Source organism: Ascoidea rubescens (genome assembly GCF_001661345.1).
Source record: "Ascoidea rubescens DSM 1968 unplaced genomic scaffold ASCRUscaffold_9, whole genome shotgun sequence".
Taxonomy (NCBI): Eukaryota; Fungi; Ascomycota; class Saccharomycetes; order Ascoideales; family Ascoideaceae; genus Ascoidea; species Ascoidea rubescens.
Window position 1 is genome coordinate 438912 of NW_017962921.1, and position 18684 is coordinate 457595.

The following is an 18684-nucleotide window of genomic DNA, read 5'->3' on the forward strand; positions in this document are numbered from 1 at the left end:
ACTTCTGAATTCCATCCAACAATCGTCGATTTGATCCAGGCATGGTCTTTAACAATAGAATTCGACAAGATGACTGACCTTTGGATTCTGACACCATTACCAATAACAACATTGGGTCCTATAACCACATTTGGCCCAATTTTGCAACCTTCTCCAATTGTAGCACTTGGATCGATCATAACATTACCACCTTGGACAAATTTCTCACTGTTTGATGTCAATAATTTCGAGTTGTTTTTCGACAATGATGTCAAATAAAGACATGTTCCACTCAAGAAATCCTTTGGCTGTCCAACATCCATCCAGTATCCTTCCAAGTCAAAACTGTATAACGATTTGTCTTCAACTAAGATTGGGAAGGTCTCCTTTTCGATAGAGGTTGGTCTCAATTCAATTAAATCAATAACTTCGGGATTTAAGATATANATACCAGCGTTAATTCTGTTTCCAACAAATTCGATTGGCTTTTCAACAAATCTGTCAATCAAATTGGGCTTGTATTTGTCATGAACAATAACCCCATATTTCGATGGCTCATCCACTTTTGTAGCAACAATCGTACCTTTACCGCCATGAGCACTATGGAAGTCTGCAAGCTCTTTAAATGGATAGTTGCAAATGACATCTGAGTTCAACACAAAGAAAGGAGTATCGTCTTTCTTAAGAACTTCTTCAGCTAATTTCAATGGCCCAGCGGTTCCAAGAGGTTCTGTCTCAACAGAAAACGTAATATGAACTCCATACTCTTCTTCGTACTTTTTCAATGTAGATACCATGACTTCTGGACGATAATTAACAGCTAAAACAATATCGGTGCACCCAGCGTTAGCTAATGCTTCCACTTGATGTAAAATCATTGGTCTATTACCAAACTCAACTAATGGTTTTGGAACTGTCAAGGTTAATGGCCTTAATCTTGTTCCATATCCTCCAACTAATATCAATCCCTTCATCTTGATGATAAAATGTGTATGTTTTTAAAATTGTAAAAGTAAAATGTTTTAAAATGTTTTGTTTTAAAATGCTTTGTTTTGCTTTGTTTTGTTTTGTTTTGGTTTTGTTTTGGTTTTTGTTTGTTCTTTTGTTTATTGGTCAAAAAATAAGAAGCGAATGAATCTCTTTAACAGATCAACTAAATATTGAAATCTCAGATCGAAATTAAGTGCAACAACAACAATATAAATCAAATAATAAATAAAGGAAAAAAATTGGAAAGACCAAAAAGTTGCTTTTATATAAAAAATCTAAAAAAGAAAGTAATAAACCAGAATATTGGATTAATATGAATTATGTAAGGAATGAACACTTGTTGTTTCTCACTGGATGATGGCAGTCGTTCAATGTAAGGTAATAATTATTATTAGATGAGAAACGTTCAAAGAGGTTAATTTTAGAAAAACAAGAAAAGAAGTCGGAGCGCCACGTGGTAGTAAGACACACAGATGGTATATGCGTAGTGTTTCATAGTAACACGGTGCTACACAGTACTATACGCACACACGCATTTAAACCACTATACTGGAGTACGCACTGAGGTGCATCTTTCATGTATGCATATGCATTCACATACGGAGCCATTACCTCATTGAAAATGTATCACGTGGTGATTACCCGATAAGAGCAGCTCAAATCAAAATCAACTTTCTTTGTCTTTTTATCAATTTCCAATGGTTTGAACTATCATGGCATTTTCCACAACCTTCAATTCCTCAGATCCAATAACCATACCTGATATCAGAAAACCCAGTGGAAGGGTGGTCAAGACCCAGTTGGTCTTGTCCTTGGTGCTAGGCCTTTCTGCTTTGTTCATTTTCTCCATTTTGCGAAGAAAATGGGCTATTTTTTATTCCTCAAGATTACTACGTCGAAAGAACTTGCCACTCTTCAACAGAAATTCTTTGTTTGGTTGGATTATAACTACTGTCAAAATAAACGAAAATGATATCCTATTGAATGCTGGCTTGGATGCCTTTGTATTTCTCAAATTTTTCAAAATGTCAATAAAAATACTCTCATCCTGCTTTCTTTTGGCTTTTTTCATTATAAGTCCCATTAGATATCACTACACTGGAAAATTCGATAATGATGACAACGACAACGATGGCAATGATGACGATGATAATAACAATATTCAATTGATTATTCATGTATATAATACAATAACTAAGGTCATTAGAAATATCCAGGATAACAGAAATATTGATACCGTTGATAATATCGATAACGTAAATCTGCCTGAAGAATACCCACAGTTTTTATGGACTTATCTTATTTTCACTTACTTATTCACTCTAATAACCTTTTTCTTCTTATTCAAAGACACAAACCACATACTACACATTAGACAGCTTTATCTTGGTAACCAGAACTCCATAACTGATAGAACTATCCTATTATCTGGAATTCCTCCAAATCTAAGAAATGAATCCATTCTTAAAAACCATATTGAACTATTAAATATTGGTAGAGTTGATTCCGTTATTCTCTGTAAAGAATGGAATAAATTAAATAACTTGTTCAAACAAAGAAAAAAATTAATTCATCTACTCGAGATAAAATGGGCCCAGTATTTAAATCTTAAAAATATAAAGACGGATTTTAATTACAATTATAATAGTATTAACAATAGTAATATAACTGTAAGCCAAATTGAAAATGACAATAATAATAACAGTAACAGTAACAGTAACAGCAACGATAACAATAACAATAACAATAATAATAACAATAGTGGTGATACCAGTACCAGGATTAATTTGAATTCAAATCTTAATTTAAATTCTCATTTAAATGATTTTTTCCCTTTAAATACAAATAGAAAAAGAAAATTGTCAACAAATAAAACCTCTACTTTAAATCAAAATCAAAATCAAAATAAAACAACAGTCGATAACTCTGCCAATAACCAAAATCAAATAGACTTTCAAGATTTTGAATCAAATGATCTTCATTTACCCCTTTTAATCAATTCTATTCACAATAACTACTACACTGATAACAATAATTATCACGACAGCAGAAACACCGATAATGATAACGAAGATGATTTCATAAACTACACAGATAATGAAAGCGATTTAGACAACATTTCAACAACAAGTACAGGCGTAGTAAACTTGGCTGCATCTCAATTTAATCACAAAAGACCCAAAATCAAAATTGGTAGATTTGGTTTGTTTGGTAAAGAAGTAGACGCAATCGATCATCTATCAAACAATTTAGAAATTATCGACGATGAAATTAGGAAAGCAAGAAACAATCACTACTCTCCAACCCCAACTGCATTTATCACAATGGACACAGTTGCAAGTGCTCAAATGGCAGCCCAAGCAGTTTTAGACCCTCATGTTAATTTTCTTATCACAAAATTAGCTCCTGCTCCGCATGATATAATCTGGGATCATGTTTGTTTATCCAGGAAAGAAAGAATATTTAAGGAATATAACATAACCATTATTATTGGAATACTAAGCATTGCATTAATTTTCCCTGTTTCATATTTAGCCACATTGCTAAATATTAAGACAATATCTAAATTTTGGCCTGGTTTGGGTGAATTGCTTCATAAAAATAAATGGGCAGAAAATTTTGTTACTAGCTTATTACCAACTTATTTATTTACATTGTTAAACTTTGCAATTCCTTTTGTTTATTGTTGGTTATCCTCAAAACAAGGTTTCATCAGTTATGGAGAACAAGAGTTGTCTATTGTTTCTAAAAATTTCTTCTACATTTTCATCAATCTTTTTCTTGTTTTCACTTTGGCTGGTACAGCTTCAAATTATTGGGGTTTCTTAAGTGATACAACCAAAATTGCAAAACAGTTATCGATGTCATTAAAAGAATTTTCTTTATTTTATGTTGATTTAATCATATTTCAAGGCATAGGCATGTTCCCATTTCGCTTGTTACTAATTGGGTCATTGATAAGGTTCCCATTTTCCAAAATATCTTGCAAGACTTCAAGAGATCATAAGAATCTCTATAAATCCCCAATTTTCAATTTTGGTTTAAGTTTGCCACAACCAATGTTGATTTTAATTATTACTTTAATGTATTCTGTCATATCAACCAAGATATTGGCATCTGGTGTTGTTTATTTCATGATAGGTTATTTTGTTTATAAATATCAGTTGATGTATTCAATGGTTCATCCACCTCATTCTACCGGGAAAGTATGGCCCATTATCTTTAGAAGAATCATTCTTGGTCTACTTCTTTTACAACTCACAATGGCTGGCACATTGGCTTTACAGAATGCTTATGTGTTGGCAACTTGTTTAGCGCCATTGCCTGTGATAACTATTGGGTTCTTGTATGAGTTCCAAAGGCGCTATTTGCCACTATCTAATTTTATTGCGTTAAGAGCTATCAAAAATGATGAATTGGAAGATAATAGTTTAAGTCCCCGAATGAGAGGTATCAATGATGATGATAACTCTTTGTCACCTAAAGTTTCTAGAATCAGCGATTATCTGATTTTACCAACTTTTAATCCCAATTTATTGAGTCATACAAATAGGTTTTTTCATCGTAACAGTGTTAATAATCTGAATGAAGATAATGATGATTATCATTTACAAACACATAGAATGATAAAACGTTTGGCTAGTAGAAAAACATTAGATGAAAGAAGGGAACAAAATCAAACATATGAATATCCTTACTTATTTCAGCCATTAGATGGACCTTGGATTTCAATTGAGGGTGATCAAATAATAATGGCCAATAATGAAGGAACTATCAGAAAAAGAATTAGATTTCTTGAATGGGAATGATTGTTCTGGAGTTTAGACTTCTTATAATTGGTCTGACCTTCACTATAATAAAATTGAATTAATATTTCTAACCACATTTTTTTGATTTTTACTTTAATTTTATTTTTTTTTCTTAATTTGTAATGATAGATAATTTTTTTTTAACTTTATGGACATACTTTTCACTTGAATTTATTACAATTTTTTGAGTAGACTTTTTGTGTTCGATTGCTTCAGTTTTTTAGTTTTAATTTTGAAATATATATATTCAACTACTCTTCTAAGTTGATTTGCTTTTAGATTGTTTATTGGCCAACACTAAGTATTAACTTTTAGGTAATTTTGAAACTCTGTATTGCTATTTTGTATTATTGACTTTGTTGCTATCCCATAACAACCTCTTTATATTTAAAATACTAGACAATTGAGTTCATGCAATTTTCTTCTTTCGATAAATATTTCTAAAAAGACCAAATCTATTTTAAACAAGCTACAAAAATATGAATCAAAATATAACTTATCTATTAATCGATATAAAATTAAAACACTTATATCCTATATTGTATAATCTAATCAAATTATAACTTCACTAAAGAAAGCTTAAATGTAGTATCATTAATTTCTTGCTCTTCACTGACAGTGTTGTCTGTTATAGTTTGCAATTTAATATCTCTACAACATTTACCAAACAACGAGAGATGCTTGGATACAGCCTCTTCTAATCCAACACTATCCTCGTTTTTAATTTCATATTCAACAAGTACATCATCTGTTGCTTGAAATCCATATTTCTTTCTTAATTTTTGAATTCTGTTGACTAATTGTCTTGCAACACTTTCTGTCAATAGTTCTGGGTATAACTTGGTATCTAAAATAATCAACACTTCCTTTTCAGCTCTGACTTCCTGTCCATCATTTGTTTTAGACTCAGGCAATCCTCTGACTACTTTCAAGTCTCCTTCAACTAATTTAATACCATTTACAACGATTTTTCCGATTTCTTGGTATTGTTTAACTTCTTCGGATGTTAAATTTGGCAATGCATCTTTAACTTTCTTAACTTCTTTTTTCAATTTCTTTCCTAATACTGGCCAGTCTGCAACTGCAGTATATTCAACACCATACTTACTCTCATCTGTTGTAATAATGACATTATGAATATTCAATTCTTCAATAATATATTGTTCCAATGATTCAACATCTTTCAAGTATTTTTCATCTGCCAAAATAACTAATGATTTTAAAGGTGTCTTTAATGAAATAGTTTTTTTATCTCTGATGCTTCTACCTAACTCAATAACTTTTTGCATACGGCCGACTGCCCTTTCGATTTTTAAATTGGACAATCTAGCATTAACTTTTGGATAATCAAGGAAATGAACAGATCTTGAATCTTTTGTTATTGATCTCAAGTATTCATCGGTAAACAAATATTTCATTTGTTGGTAAAGGTTATCTGACAAAAATGGAGTGAAAGGAGCCATACTTCTGACCAAAGTTAATAAAGCTTCAGACAAGGTGTTTAATGAATTTATTGATTCTTCAAAGCCATTTTCACCTTTTAATCTTCTTCTATTAAATCTGATATACCAATTGGTCAAGTCATCAATCAATTCTAATAAACTTGGGACAACAGTATACAATCTATAGGAATTCATTTCTTGATGAATAAATTTTAACAAGGTTTGTAATTTTGAAATAATCCATTTATCCATGACATTATCACTAGTAACAGTTGAATCGTGTTTAAAATTCAAACCGTTTTTCTTCAACAAAGAAACTGAGCCATCTAAGAATTTGAAGGAGTTCAACCAAGGTAATAAAACCTTTGAAACAACTTCCTTAACACCATCTTCTTCAAATCTTAAAGTTTCGGCTTTTAAGACTGGCGAATTGATTAAATACAATCTCAAAGCATCTGCACCATATTTATCTAATATAAGAGTTGGATCAGGGTAGTTTTTAAGTCTTTTTGACATTTTTTTACCGTCTGCAGCTAAAACTATACCACTCACAATAACGTTTTTATAAGGAGCTGTTTTGAATAAGTGAGTAGCTAAAACAGTCAAAGTATAGAACCAACCTCTTGTTTGATCTAAACCTTCTGAGATGAAATTAGCAGGGAATTTTTTGGAAAAGTCTTGTTTATTTTCAAAAGGATAGTGTTGAGAAGCATAAGGCATAGCACCAGATTCAAACCAACAATCAAAGACTTCTTCAATACGGTGCAAATCACCCTTTCCTTGTTTAGATGGAATAGTAATGTGATCAATATTGTCTCTGTGAATATCTGTAATATTAGAAACACCACTTAATCTTTGTAATTCTTCAATTGAGCCAACACAAACAACCTCTTCAAAATCCTCACTAACCCATAAAGGAATTGGAGTACCCCAATATCTTGATCTTGAAAAATTCCAATCTCTTGCATTTTTAATCCATTGAGTGAATCTATTTTTGACTGTTTCAGGAACCCAATTAGTTTTTTCAACATTTGATAACATTTCAGGAACGATTTCTTTAACTTTAATAAACCAAGCAGGAATGGTTCTATTAATTAAAGGAGTGTCTGATCTCCAACAAAAGGCATATTTATGTGTAACTTGATTATTGACAAGGATTCTGTTTTGGTTGAGCAAATGTTTAATGATTAGTTTATTGGCATCTTTAATATATAAACCTTTAAAATCTGTAACTTCGTCAGTAAAACAACCCAAGTCATCTAATGGACAAGGAGGAGATCTAAATTCATTGATGATTCCATGAGCAGTACAAGCAAGGAAATCATCTTCACCATGAGCAGGAGCTTGATGAACCAAACCGGTACCACTTTCGTTAGAAACATAGTCTGCTGAGATGACTTTAAAACCATAATCTTTGAATTCATCATAAAAGTAATCAAATAAAGGCTTGTACTTCAAACCAACTAAATCCTTGCCCTTGATTTTTTCCACAATCTTGAATTTTTCCTTCTTTGGTTTCTTGTATAAGGTGGTAATTAAAGATTCCAATAAGATGAAATACTGGTCTCTCTTTTCATCATAAATCTTGACATATTCAAATTCTGAGTTGATACAGACAGCCAAATTGGAAGGTAGAGTCCAAGGAGTTGTTGTCCAGGCAAGAAGAGAAACTTTTGGGTCGTCAAGCAATGGGAAAGAAATAGTTATGGCAGGATCTAAAACCTCTTTATAGTTTTGTTGAGCTTCAAAAGTTGATAATGGAGTTGTTAAACCAGTTGAGTAAGGCATAACTCTATATCCTCTGTAAACTTTATCGCTTTCATACAATTGTTTAAAAAGCCACCAAGTTGACTCCATAAAAGTTGGATATAAAGTTTTATAATCATTTTCGAAATCAATCCATCTGCCTAGTCTTGAAATTGTTATTTTCCATTCTTTTGCATATCTCATAACAATTTTTCTACATTCGCTGTTATAGTTCTTGATTCCTAATTTCATGACATCAGTTTTATCTTTAATTCCCAATTTCTTGTCAATTTCATGTTCAACAGGAACACCATGAGTATCCCAGCCAAATCTTCTTTCGACAAAACTACCATTCATATTAGCGAATCTAGGCACTATATCCTTGACAGTTGAAGCTAGAATATGACCATAATGAGGCAAACCAGTTGCAAAAGGTGGACCATCATAAAAGGTGAAAACAGATTGGTTTTCACGTAGTTTATTTGAGGTTTGAAAAGCATCAATTTCATTCCAAAATTTTAAGATTTTCTCCTCCTCTTGAGGAAAAGAAAAAGAAGTTGCCATTTCTGAAACCTAATATGTTAATTGGCAATAGACTGGTGTTATATCAAGCAAAAAGGACTGATAGAGAAGACCAATTGACAAACTATAGCAAGAGATGATTTTTATAGTGGCAGCTTTGAAATGGCAAAAATTAGTCACAGACCTGAAAAATTTTGAATTACAAATAACGCGACTGATAAGAAAAAAGAGCCTTGCGTTTTGGACAGAAGTGCGTGACAAACGGCGCGTGAGCAGACTGTGGCTGGTGCAGCCCGGAAGTTAAACTTTGCAAAATAAGAGTTTCAGCAGAACGTGTTGATTGGTCAGAACAGCATGCGTCATTACAATATATGCAACAGTCTGCACGCATGCACATCTAACAAGCATAAGATAATCCGAGAACCAAGAATGTAATACAGTGGCATGCTATTGCATACATACTGTAGCATGATTATGCAGGAAATTGCTGTTTTGTGCTTGTATTGTTAGTAGGGTAACTCTTATCGCTTGCTCGCATACTTGCGTAGGGTAATGTGTTTCTCTGCTGGGTCCGATATATTTAACGAACAAATTTATGGGGTCTTGATGGTTTATTGTGTTATTGACCATTGATCATTGGGTATTAAATATTCCTAAGATATATCTGCTACTGAATTTGTTTTTGCGACTACTGTCATTTAATCCTTGAGAAATGGCTTTTGTTCAGCTGTACATTGATGAATTTTTATCACTAAATTCACCTTCTTATGTATCAAACTACATTTCAATATCATTTTTCACATTAGCATTGACTATACTCTCTTCTTTTTTCATCAAGTTCATTTTTTTCAACAATAAGGAGTTACCTATAGTTAGTTTTGATGTTCAAATCCCTGAAGAAGCTAAACCTCATTGGAAAGGCAAAAGATTACCGATTCCCTCGTTAATTGATCCTAATAATCCAGAGATAATTCAATCATATTGTCCAGCAACTGGCCAATATTTAGGTTCTTTTACATCCTTCAATAAAACTCAAATTGACCAGTCGATAAACGAGGCTCTAGATGCTAAGAAAGAATGGTCAAACTCGACCTTCAAACAAAGAAAACGGGTATTAAGATCATTAAGCGAGTATATATTAAAAAACCAGCACAGTATTGCTAGAGTTGCTTGTAGAGATTCTGGTAAGACAATGATTGATGCTTCAATGGGAGAAATTTTTGTTACCTTAGAAAAGATTAATTGGATTTTAAAACATGGCGAAAGAATTTTAAACAATTCAAATAGACCTGGTCCTTCAAACTTGCTAATGTTTTATAAAAAAGCTCAAATAAGATATTATCCATTAAATGGTCTTTGTGCTGCATTGATTTCATGGAATTATCCATTTCACAACCTTATGGGGCCAATCATTGCTTCAATTTTCACTGGAAATGCGATTATAATTAAATGTTCAGAATCAGTTATTTGGTCAAGCAACATTTTCATAAAGATTGTTAAAAATTGTTTGATTGCTTGTAATCAAAATCCAAATTTAGTTCAATTGATTTACACCTGGCCAAATGTAGCCGATTATTTCACTTCCCATCCTTCTTTATCTCATATAACCTTTATTGGCTCAAGACCTGTTGCTCATCATGTAGTCAAGGCTGCTTCTGTTTCTTTAACACCGGTTGTTTTAGAACTAGGTGGAAAGGATCCATTTATAGTATTAGAAGATGCTAAGAATCTTGATCAAATTGCTTCAATTATAATGAGGGGTTCATTTCAATCTGCTGGTCAAAATTGTATTGGAATTGAAAGGGTTATAATAGTTGGTGATAAAAATTATAATTATCTTTCTAATATTTTATTCGAAAAGGTCAAATTATTGAGATTGGGTTCAGATATTGATCAACTAGAGGAAATTGATATGGGTGCTATAATTACTAATCAAAGATTTGAAGATTTAGAGTTAAGACTAAAAAAATCTGTTGAAAAAGGCGCTAAAATATTATATGGTGGTCATAAATATAACCACCCAAACTATCCTCAAGGGCATTATTTTTCACCAACTTTAATTGTAGACGTCACAAAAGACATGGATATTGCAACTGAAGAAAATTTTGCCCCAATTTTAACAATTTTAAAAGCTGATGATACTAATGATGCAATTGAGATTGCAAACTCAAACGAATATGGGTTAGGTGCTTCAGTATTTGGAGAAAACTGGAAAAATTTGAACTTTGTGGTTGATTCACTCAAATCTGGTAATGTTGCAGTTAATGATTTTGCTACATTTTATCTTTGTCAACTACCCTTTGGTGGTTGTAAGGGTTCTGGCTACGGTAAGTTCAACGGTGAAGAAGGTTTAAGAGGGTTGTGTATTGAAAAATCAGTTTGCTACGATAAGTTTCCATTCATAAAGACTCAAATTCCCAAGCCAATAGACTATCCTATTAATGACGAGAAAAAAGCGTGGAATTTTGTTAGTTCCTTGAGTGTAAGTGGATATTCAACAAGCTTATGGTCTAGAGCAAAATCAGTTGTTACACTAGCTAAAAACGCCAGCTGATGTCAGTTACTCACAATTATACCATGGGCATTCGGCTCTTTTTTTTCTCATAGCCTATAACTATATACACATTGCCTCTTTATTAATATTCATCAATGCTTCAAGCACCAGTTTTTTTCTTTTCGATACTTTTGAACATTGACAGAAAATTTTCGTGGTGCACCGAGATTTTTGAAGGTGCGTCTCTGCGGTCTGTGCATATATAGCGATAGCATGCATGTTCCTGCAGTAACTCCCCCCCCCCCCAAACTGAAAATAAGTGACGATTTTTCAGCAGAAACAGCACAAAATAAAGCTGTTTCTTGATGTTTGCCTCAATTGGAAAGAACATTGTTGGGAAAATGCTTGGGGTTTTGGACTGCAATTGATCTCAGTGGTTTTATGATATTGAGAGAATAAAGAAGAATAGTAACTTGTTTCATCAACCAAAAGCCTTGGGTTTTGATTATTTGATCATTGGTTTATTGAAAGACTATTATCTAAATATCTCATTGCTTTCACAATTCCAATGTATAATTGTTATTTCTTTATAGCAATTTCTAGAATGATTTTGGCTGTGAAGAGTAAATTTTAGAACTGCTTTATTCAATTATCTTTGCCAGAAAAAATCAATTTCAGTTTTGAATTCAAACTTTTCAAGTTAGTGAACTTTTTTAGTTTGTCTAAATTAAATTAAAAATGAAAACAATAAGTTTGCAAGTTTTTTATTTTGATCTAATATATTCAAAAAATAAAAAATTGTCATTTAGTCAGTTTTTTTGAAAATCTGATTTCAGAAAATTTGATTAATTTCAATCAACTGAATTTACGGCAATTTAAACTTATTAACATAGTTTAAATAATCAAAACAAAACAAAAAAAGAAAAATGAACACTATTTTACTGAACACTTGAAAATCATTATTTAGCTAGAATTTTGGAAAATTTTGAATGCCTTAAAAAAAATAATTTAAATTAACTACAGGTTTGCCAATATTTTCTCAATAACTTAATTAGTGGATTTTTATTATCTAATCAACTTGAGAATACCAAATTTACAAAACATTTACAAAAGATGATGAACCCTAATGAATACTACTTTTTACTGAAAATTGAATTTGACAAATTATCAGTCAGTAAATAAGCGTTGGATATTTTTTGTTTGGTATTTAAAAAAAGAAAATCTTAATTGTTTGATTAATTAATAGAAACAGAAATTGTTCATTTAGAGGGAAATAAACTTTAAAGCAATGAAATTTCGGAATTCTGCTCTTATATCGCAAACGTATTTGGTTAACCAAGAAAAAAAAGCGATTTACTTTGTAAGCGGTTTTACTTTGTAAGTGATTTTATTTTGTAAAAGTGATGAAAATTGAATGATGTTATAAATTGTTTTAAAAGTGATAAGTTTGATAGATAAATTAATAGATTATCAAAATATGAATTGCTATCTAACAATTGGTACTATTATTATGCAAATAGCTATTATTTTTGAAGATTTAAGAAAAAAACAAAAAAGTGATAAGATAAAATTGAATAAAATTAGATAAGATAAAATTGAATAAAATTAGATAAGATAAAATAAGATAAGATAAAGTGGATCAACAAAAAAATGGTAAATGGAAATAAGATAAAAATAAATCATTAAAAACTTAATTATAGAAACTTATTAATATTCATCATCTAATGAGTCGGAAGCAACTTCGAGATAATCTCTTTCAAGAGCAGCTAAATCTTCTCTAGCCTCATTGAATTCACCTTCTTCCATACCTTCACCGACATACCAGTGAACGAAAGCTCTTTTGTTGTACATTAAGTCGAATTTTTGATCGATTCTCTTCCAAGCGTCAGCGATGGCAGTTGTATTACTTAACATACAGACGGCTCTTTGAACGTTTGATAAATCACTTGAGGGTAATTGAGTTGGAGGTTCATAGCAAATACCGATTTTGAAACCAGTTGGACACCAGGAAACCATTTGTACTGTTTTTTTTTGCTTAATGTTTGCAACGGCTTGTTGGACATCTCTTGTAACAACATCACCTCTATATAAGAGACAAGTGGCCATGTATTTGCCCAATCTTGGGTCGCATTTGACCATTTGGTTGCCAGGTTCGATACAAGCGTTTGTGATTTCATTGACGGAGTTTGATTCATGTAAGGATTTTGATTTTGAGATAATTGGAGCATAGGAAACTAAGGGGAAATGAATTCTTGGATAAGGAACTAAATTTGTTTGAAATTCGTTTAAATCGACGTTTAATGAACCATCGAATCGCAATGAGGCGGTGACGGAGGAGATGACTTGGGCTATTAATTGGTTCAAGGTGTTGAAGTTTGGTCTAGCGATATCTAAGTTACGTCTTGAGATGTCGTAAATGGCTTCGTTATCAACCATGAAGGTAACGTCGGAGTGTTCTAAAGTTGTGTGAGTGGTTAAAACGGTGTTGTAAGGCTCGACAATTGAGGTTGAGTTTTGAGGAGCAGGATAAACAGCAAATTCCAATTTAGCCTTTTTGGAGTAGTCCATTGATAAGTGTTCTAACAAAAGCGAACCTAGACCAGAACCAGTACCACCACCTAAGGAGTGGTTAAAAATGAAACCTTGCAAACCATCGCACTGATCAGCCATTTTTCTTAGTTTATCCAAGACAGTATCTAAGATTTCTCTGCCGACAGTGTAGTGGCCTCTGGCGTAATTATTTGCAGCATCCTCTTTACCGTTGATTAATTGGTCAGGGTGGAAGAAATTTTTGAAAGTACCAGTTCTAATTTCGTCAATTACGTTGGGTTCCAAGTCGATAGATAGGGATCTTGGGATGTATTTACCACCGGAAGTTTGGTGGAAAAAAGTTGAAAAGCCTTCTTCACCACCTTTTGGTCTTGATAAACCATCGATTAAGTAACCATCGGGTTTGATGCCATGTTCTAGAGAATATAGTTCCCAACATGAGTTACCAATTTGACAACCTGCTTGACCGACTGTTTATAAAAGAAAACGAAAGAAAAAAAAGGAAAAAAAGGAAAAAAAAAACAAAAAAAAACAACGAGTAGAGTAGATTTATATCAGCGGTTAGTTATATGTTGGGATTCAATTTGAGAGAGAAGATTTGGTAAAAAAAGAAAAAAGAGAAAAGAGAAAAAAATAAGATAACAATTGTGATTGTGATTGTGATTGTGATTGTGATTGTGATTGTGATTGTAATTACGTACCATTAATATTTATAACCTCTCTCATTTTTGGATACAGACTAATGAAATAATGGATTAGGATAGATTAAATTGAAACAGAACGAAATAAATTAGATAATGGTTGGGTCAAATAAAATGAAATAAAATAAAATAGGATAAAATAGGATAAAAGTGAATTGGAATTCGATTGATTAGAGTGAAATTGAGTTCTGTTGAGTTCTATTGAGTTGACAAGCAGAATAGAATTGAATGGGAAAGTAATTTGAGGATGAATCTCAATTTGGTGTGAATATTGTGAACCTGGCGTTAAAGAAGATAGCCCTTGATGGTTAATAGTGCCCCAATAAATGGTAAATGGTTGAATGTGTTTGTTGTAACTGCTACAGCTGTGAAAAAGCTCCTTTCTTTAGCACAGAATTCAGCTGAGTTGTTTGTAAAATTTCACTCAGGCCAATTTGTGAGGAAATGTAAACAAAGAGTGCGGGCAGAATAGTCACGCATTGCGACACGCGAATTACACGCGCATGACACGTACTATTTCACGCACTATATCATGCCTCACGCCTCACGCGTGGTTGCACGTGATCTGTACCATAATGCTGGTCTCGGTTGGTCTCCGGCTGACATGGCTTTAGTCAAATCATGATTTAGATTTTATTGGGTATCATTCAAAGACTATTGTATCGCCATTATCGAGTGATAATAGCAAAGAAACACAAGTTTTTATGAGTGTTGTAACGGCATTGTGATCTAGTACAGTACTAGTATAGTTAGCTGAAATACAGGCTAAAATTCGCCAATTAATTCAAATACAAGAGCGGTACCAAGTTAAAGATTTGTCCTACTTTATTGTTTATTGTTTTTTATTGTTTTTTTCGAGGTTCGGCGAAACCATTTCTGAATAAATATTAAGCAATGTTTTCTTATTTGGGTGATTTGATATTGGTATTGTTAATGGTCTAGGTCAAATTGTGAGGTTAAACTGGATTGGCCATGGTTACGCTAGCTACTCCAAGATTATTTTAAAACATTTTCAAGACAGGATTGTAGTGTAAGCCAATAATTAATAGACAAGTATTATTAAATTATTGCAGAGTAGTTTGTATTCTTGTATATATACATTATACACCATCACACACCATCACTCACTATCACTACTATGGTGGGTAGTTTGTGTGATGGAAAAGTAACCAGATTTTTTTTTTTTCATATCAATTAATATTTAATATTTAATATTTAATATTTAATATTTAATATTTAATATTTGATACGATAGTTGGTATTTGATATAAAATTAATAACAAGTTTTAAGAAAACTTAATGAGATCCAAGAAATCATACGACTTGACAATAAAAATGTACTAATAAAAATGTACAATACCTTAGCGAATGTATCAAATTGATGTTGGCAACTACTTTAAAATTTATGTTTTTTTTTCTTTCATTTATCCTACAATTATACATTACATATTAAATATTACATTATACTTACCCATACCCTCGCCTATAACCTATACTCCTATGTTGTAAGTAGCAGGATTGGTTTTCTGTAATGAATATTGAAATTGCAAATGTAAGAGCAACTTTAACTATTAGTGAATATTAGTAAATTAGCTTGAAACTATTTAGAGATTATAAAAATCTTAGTTTTTGGAATATTTTATTAAATAATTTGATGATAAAACCAAGTAAAGTGTGAATAACAATATAATTCATCAAAAGTATCTTGAATAATCTTGTTTAACTTTTTTTTTTTCTCATTTATTTCTCTCAAAATTTTGGTTTTAAAGTGAAGAGTGAAAATTTAAGTGAATATGTTAGACATAAAATTGAGAAAAGAATGCAACAAAAATGCAAAAAAACTAATCCGTGTTCATTTATTAGTGTTGATTATGGTGTTTAGATTGTACTGTTTTCAAAACAGAAAATTGTATCTCAGGAGCACAACTAAAAAACTTGTTTTGTTTTTGCAGGGTATAATCACCTGACTTGTGTATACAGGTTACGTAATTAGTCATCCAAAGAGCACTTAGAGTGCGGTCATGCTGGATCATATGTATAGGGGTGGAATTGAGATCTAGAGTTCAGCAAGTGAGAGTCGGGGAGTAGTGATGATAAAGTTGGTGCTAGCTAGACACTTAAAATACTGTTCTGTTGTTGTATTTTAAATTTGATAGCACTGCTACCAATATTCAGCCTGTCCTTTTACTGATTAGAGAATTGATCAAAGAACTGATCAGAGAATTGATTAATTGGTGTTGTTCGCTCTTTGGCGAGCAACCGAAGAGAGTTCGAAAGCAACGATTGTTGAGATGATCTGATATTGCACAGATAAAGCGCATTAGAGTTTGTATTTCCCAAGAAATAAGACACTTCAGCAGCAATTTGGGAAAAGTGTGTTCACTTTTACAGCTCACATTATCTCTTAAAATAATAATCTTGTTTTCCTGTACATCGCAAGTGGCTGCAAAAGTGGGAGATAATAGGTGGTATTGCACAAGGGCAACATGATACAGCGTCTGTAGCGTTTGTGGAAGTGGTATATCCTGGGAGCGAGTCCTGATAACGTCCAAATAATTCAAGTAAAACGCAGTCTTTCTGAATCGCGAGCAAATAAAGAAAAAAAACTTTTTCAAAAGTTTGGAATTAGAGACTACTTCAGTCCCTTTCAAATTGCAAACACAAAAAGTGAGGAACTGGAGTATTGGGAGCAAAAAGAAAATACTTTTCTGACACATTTGCTATCTCCATTTCTCTCTAAAAAGAGCAGAAACAAAAGAGAAAAAAGAAAAAGAAAAAAAAAAAAAAAGAAAAACCAGAATACACTAACTACATGAAATTGTGTAGCACTCCAAAAAGTAGTTGTTGTGCTTGAAAAAGCAAATTTGTTTGAATCAAGAAACAATAATTACCAAAAATCCCAATTTCTGGCTGTGATAAACACTGGCTGCACGTGTGTCGCTGCGTTTGTTTTTTTCGTTTTCCGTTTTTTTCTTGTTTTGTGTCATTCTTTTGAATTACGAAAACATTGGTAATGTTATTTTTGTTGCCTAAAATGATGCGCGACCTGCCTTTGGGCACATTTCGCAAAGTGAGTTGTTCGATTTTCCAGAATATTCAGCAGGAAAAATGCCCACCTTTTTATCCATCTCCCTGATAAGAAACTGCTTAATCAACAATAGCCTTCCAAGGTTGGATTTGGTACCTCCTACCTTATTGATTCTTAATTTCGAAAAACTGCACCGGAGCTTTGCTGCAAACTGATAGTTCGACTATTGAGCCAGAAAGATATCCAGCTTCTCAAAACCAGTCAATTTAGAGCAAACTGTAATTGCTTTCTGCTAATTCAAACAATTGTGCTTTGCTCCCACAACGTTAGCAATATTTGCCCAAGACAAATCAGTTTCCGCTATCAGGAAACTCTATTGTTCACCTGTACTGCTAGCGGAATAAAGCCCAAAAAAGTTTGATTGGGCAGAAAACTATAAAGGTCTTTTACGATGGAGGCGAGAAGGCGCCCTTCGAAAATGAAACCTATATATTGCTTACCGCTTGTTCGGCTATATCCAAGCGCCTTCACAGCTTCATCTGCTTTAGTGCTCTATTGCTCGTCCGACCATTCCTCTTCCAAGTCTGGAACAATAAAAACTACTGCACCTGTTGAAACCGTCACAACAGTCGCAACCGTCTTATTGGCTAGCGCTTGCCCAGCCAATCAGTAGCACCCCCTTCAGCCCACACTCTGCAGCGGCGGCACTCAATCGGCTACTTGCGGTAGCTGCTTACCTAATACATGCATAAGTCTATGCTGCGGTCTTCCGAAGCGTGGTAGAGTGGTGTTTGCTCGTTTGCCAATCGCCGCCCCTGCTCAAGCGGAACACAAATACCATAGCAGAAAAACGTTTTATTTTGTGTTCACATGGCGCAGATCTAACGCTTTCTGTAATGCATGCTGCATGCGTGTTCCACTTATTATTCAACCCTAAAGCTTAATGGCGGACAAGTACAAATGAGTCTAATTTCTTTTCATTTTCAACCTCCTTTGATTTTATGTTTTTCTTAAGTTTTTGATTTGTTTAATTTCGATAATATTTCCAATTTTTCTTTTTTTAGTGGGTTTGAATCTTGCTTTTCTTCCTATGTTTTGAGTTTTTCTGATAATTTGGGATAATTTTTATTATTTCTGCTCTGTTATTTTATTCTTTCTTTCTTTCTTTCTTTCTCTGTTTCATTTTGTTTCTTTGATTCGGTTTTCGTCTTTCATTTGAGAGTTGGAATTTTTTTCTGCTTTTCTCTTATTTTATTTTGCTCCACCTTCACTTTCCATTCCAATTTTCATCTACAAGTCTATTCTACTGCTCACGTCTTTATAAAAGAATTTTCTTGATACAATGACAATTATCAGTCAATAACAACAACCAACAATTACTTCACTAATTTTAAATTTTAAATTCTTTTAACCTCTCCCTCAA

General features: G+C 32.7%; 5 protein-coding genes across 5 annotated transcripts; 2 read left to right on the forward strand and 3 right to left on the reverse strand.

Moving 5' to 3' along the window:
* Nucleotides 1-1877: 1877 nt before the first annotated feature.
* ASCRUDRAFT_22176 (putative transmembrane protein) lies at nucleotides 1878-4772 on the forward strand (the record flags this gene model as incomplete). Its single annotated transcript, XM_020189730.1, has 4 exons — nucleotides 1878-2147; nucleotides 2253-2733; nucleotides 3043-4444; nucleotides 4592-4772. Coding segments are annotated over 4 exons (2334 nt in total), but the record flags the coding sequence as incomplete, so codon positions are not given.
* Nucleotides 4773-5258: 486 nt separating this feature from the next.
* ILS1 (isoleucine--tRNA ligase ILS1) lies at nucleotides 5259-8640 on the reverse strand. Its single transcript, XM_020193568.1, has one exon. The coding sequence runs from the start codon at nucleotides 8528-8530 to the stop codon at nucleotides 5336-5338; it is 3195 nt and encodes a 1064-aa protein (XP_020046452.1). The 5' UTR covers nucleotides 8531-8640; the 3' UTR covers nucleotides 5259-5335.
* A 499-nt stretch (nucleotides 8641-9139) lies between these two features.
* On the forward strand, nucleotides 9140-11275 carry MSC7 (meiotic recombination directing protein). The gene has a single exon (XM_020193569.1). It carries the CDS (start codon nucleotides 9201-9203, stop codon nucleotides 11040-11042), a length of 1842 nt encoding a protein of 613 aa, XP_020046453.1. The 5' UTR covers nucleotides 9140-9200; the 3' UTR covers nucleotides 11043-11275.
* A 938-nt stretch (nucleotides 11276-12213) lies between these two features.
* On the reverse strand, nucleotides 12214-14667 carry ASCRUDRAFT_76656 (tubulin alpha chain). The gene is made up of 2 exons (XM_020193570.1): nucleotides 14234-14667; nucleotides 12214-14002 (listed from the first exon to the last, which is right to left on the reverse strand). The coding sequence occupies exons 1-2, from the start codon at nucleotides 14256-14258 to the stop codon at nucleotides 12690-12692; spliced, it is 1338 nt and encodes a 445-aa protein (XP_020046454.1). The 5' UTR covers nucleotides 14259-14667; the 3' UTR covers nucleotides 12214-12689.
* A 1342-nt stretch (nucleotides 14668-16009) lies between these two features.
* Nucleotides 16010-16346, reverse strand: ASCRUDRAFT_156923 (uncharacterized protein). The gene has a single exon (XM_020189363.1). The coding sequence runs from the start codon at nucleotides 16264-16266 to the stop codon at nucleotides 16093-16095; it is 174 nt and encodes a 57-aa protein (XP_020046455.1). The 5' UTR covers nucleotides 16267-16346; the 3' UTR covers nucleotides 16010-16092.
* Between the last annotated feature and the right edge of the window lie 2338 nt (nucleotides 16347-18684).

Excerpts from the sequence above, each read along its gene's own strand:
- ILS1 (XM_020193568.1), bottom strand. The coding sequence starts at position 8,530 with ATGGCAACTTCTTTTTCTTTTCCTCAAGAGGAGGAGAAAATCTTAAAA.
- MSC7 (XM_020193569.1), top strand. The coding sequence starts at position 9,201 with ATGGCTTTTGTTCAGCTGTACATTGATGAATTTTTATCACTAAATTCA.
- ASCRUDRAFT_76656 (XM_020193570.1), bottom strand. The coding sequence starts at position 14,258 with ATGAGAGAGGTTATAAATATTAATG. Across the intron at positions 14,003-14,233 it reads AGAGGTTATAAATATTAATG|TCGGTCAAGCAGGTTGTCAA; the intron begins GTACGTAATTAC and ends TTTTATAAACAG.
- ASCRUDRAFT_156923 (XM_020189363.1), bottom strand. The coding sequence starts at position 16,266 with ATGATCCAGCATGACCGCACTCTAAGTGCTCTTTGGATGACTAATTAC.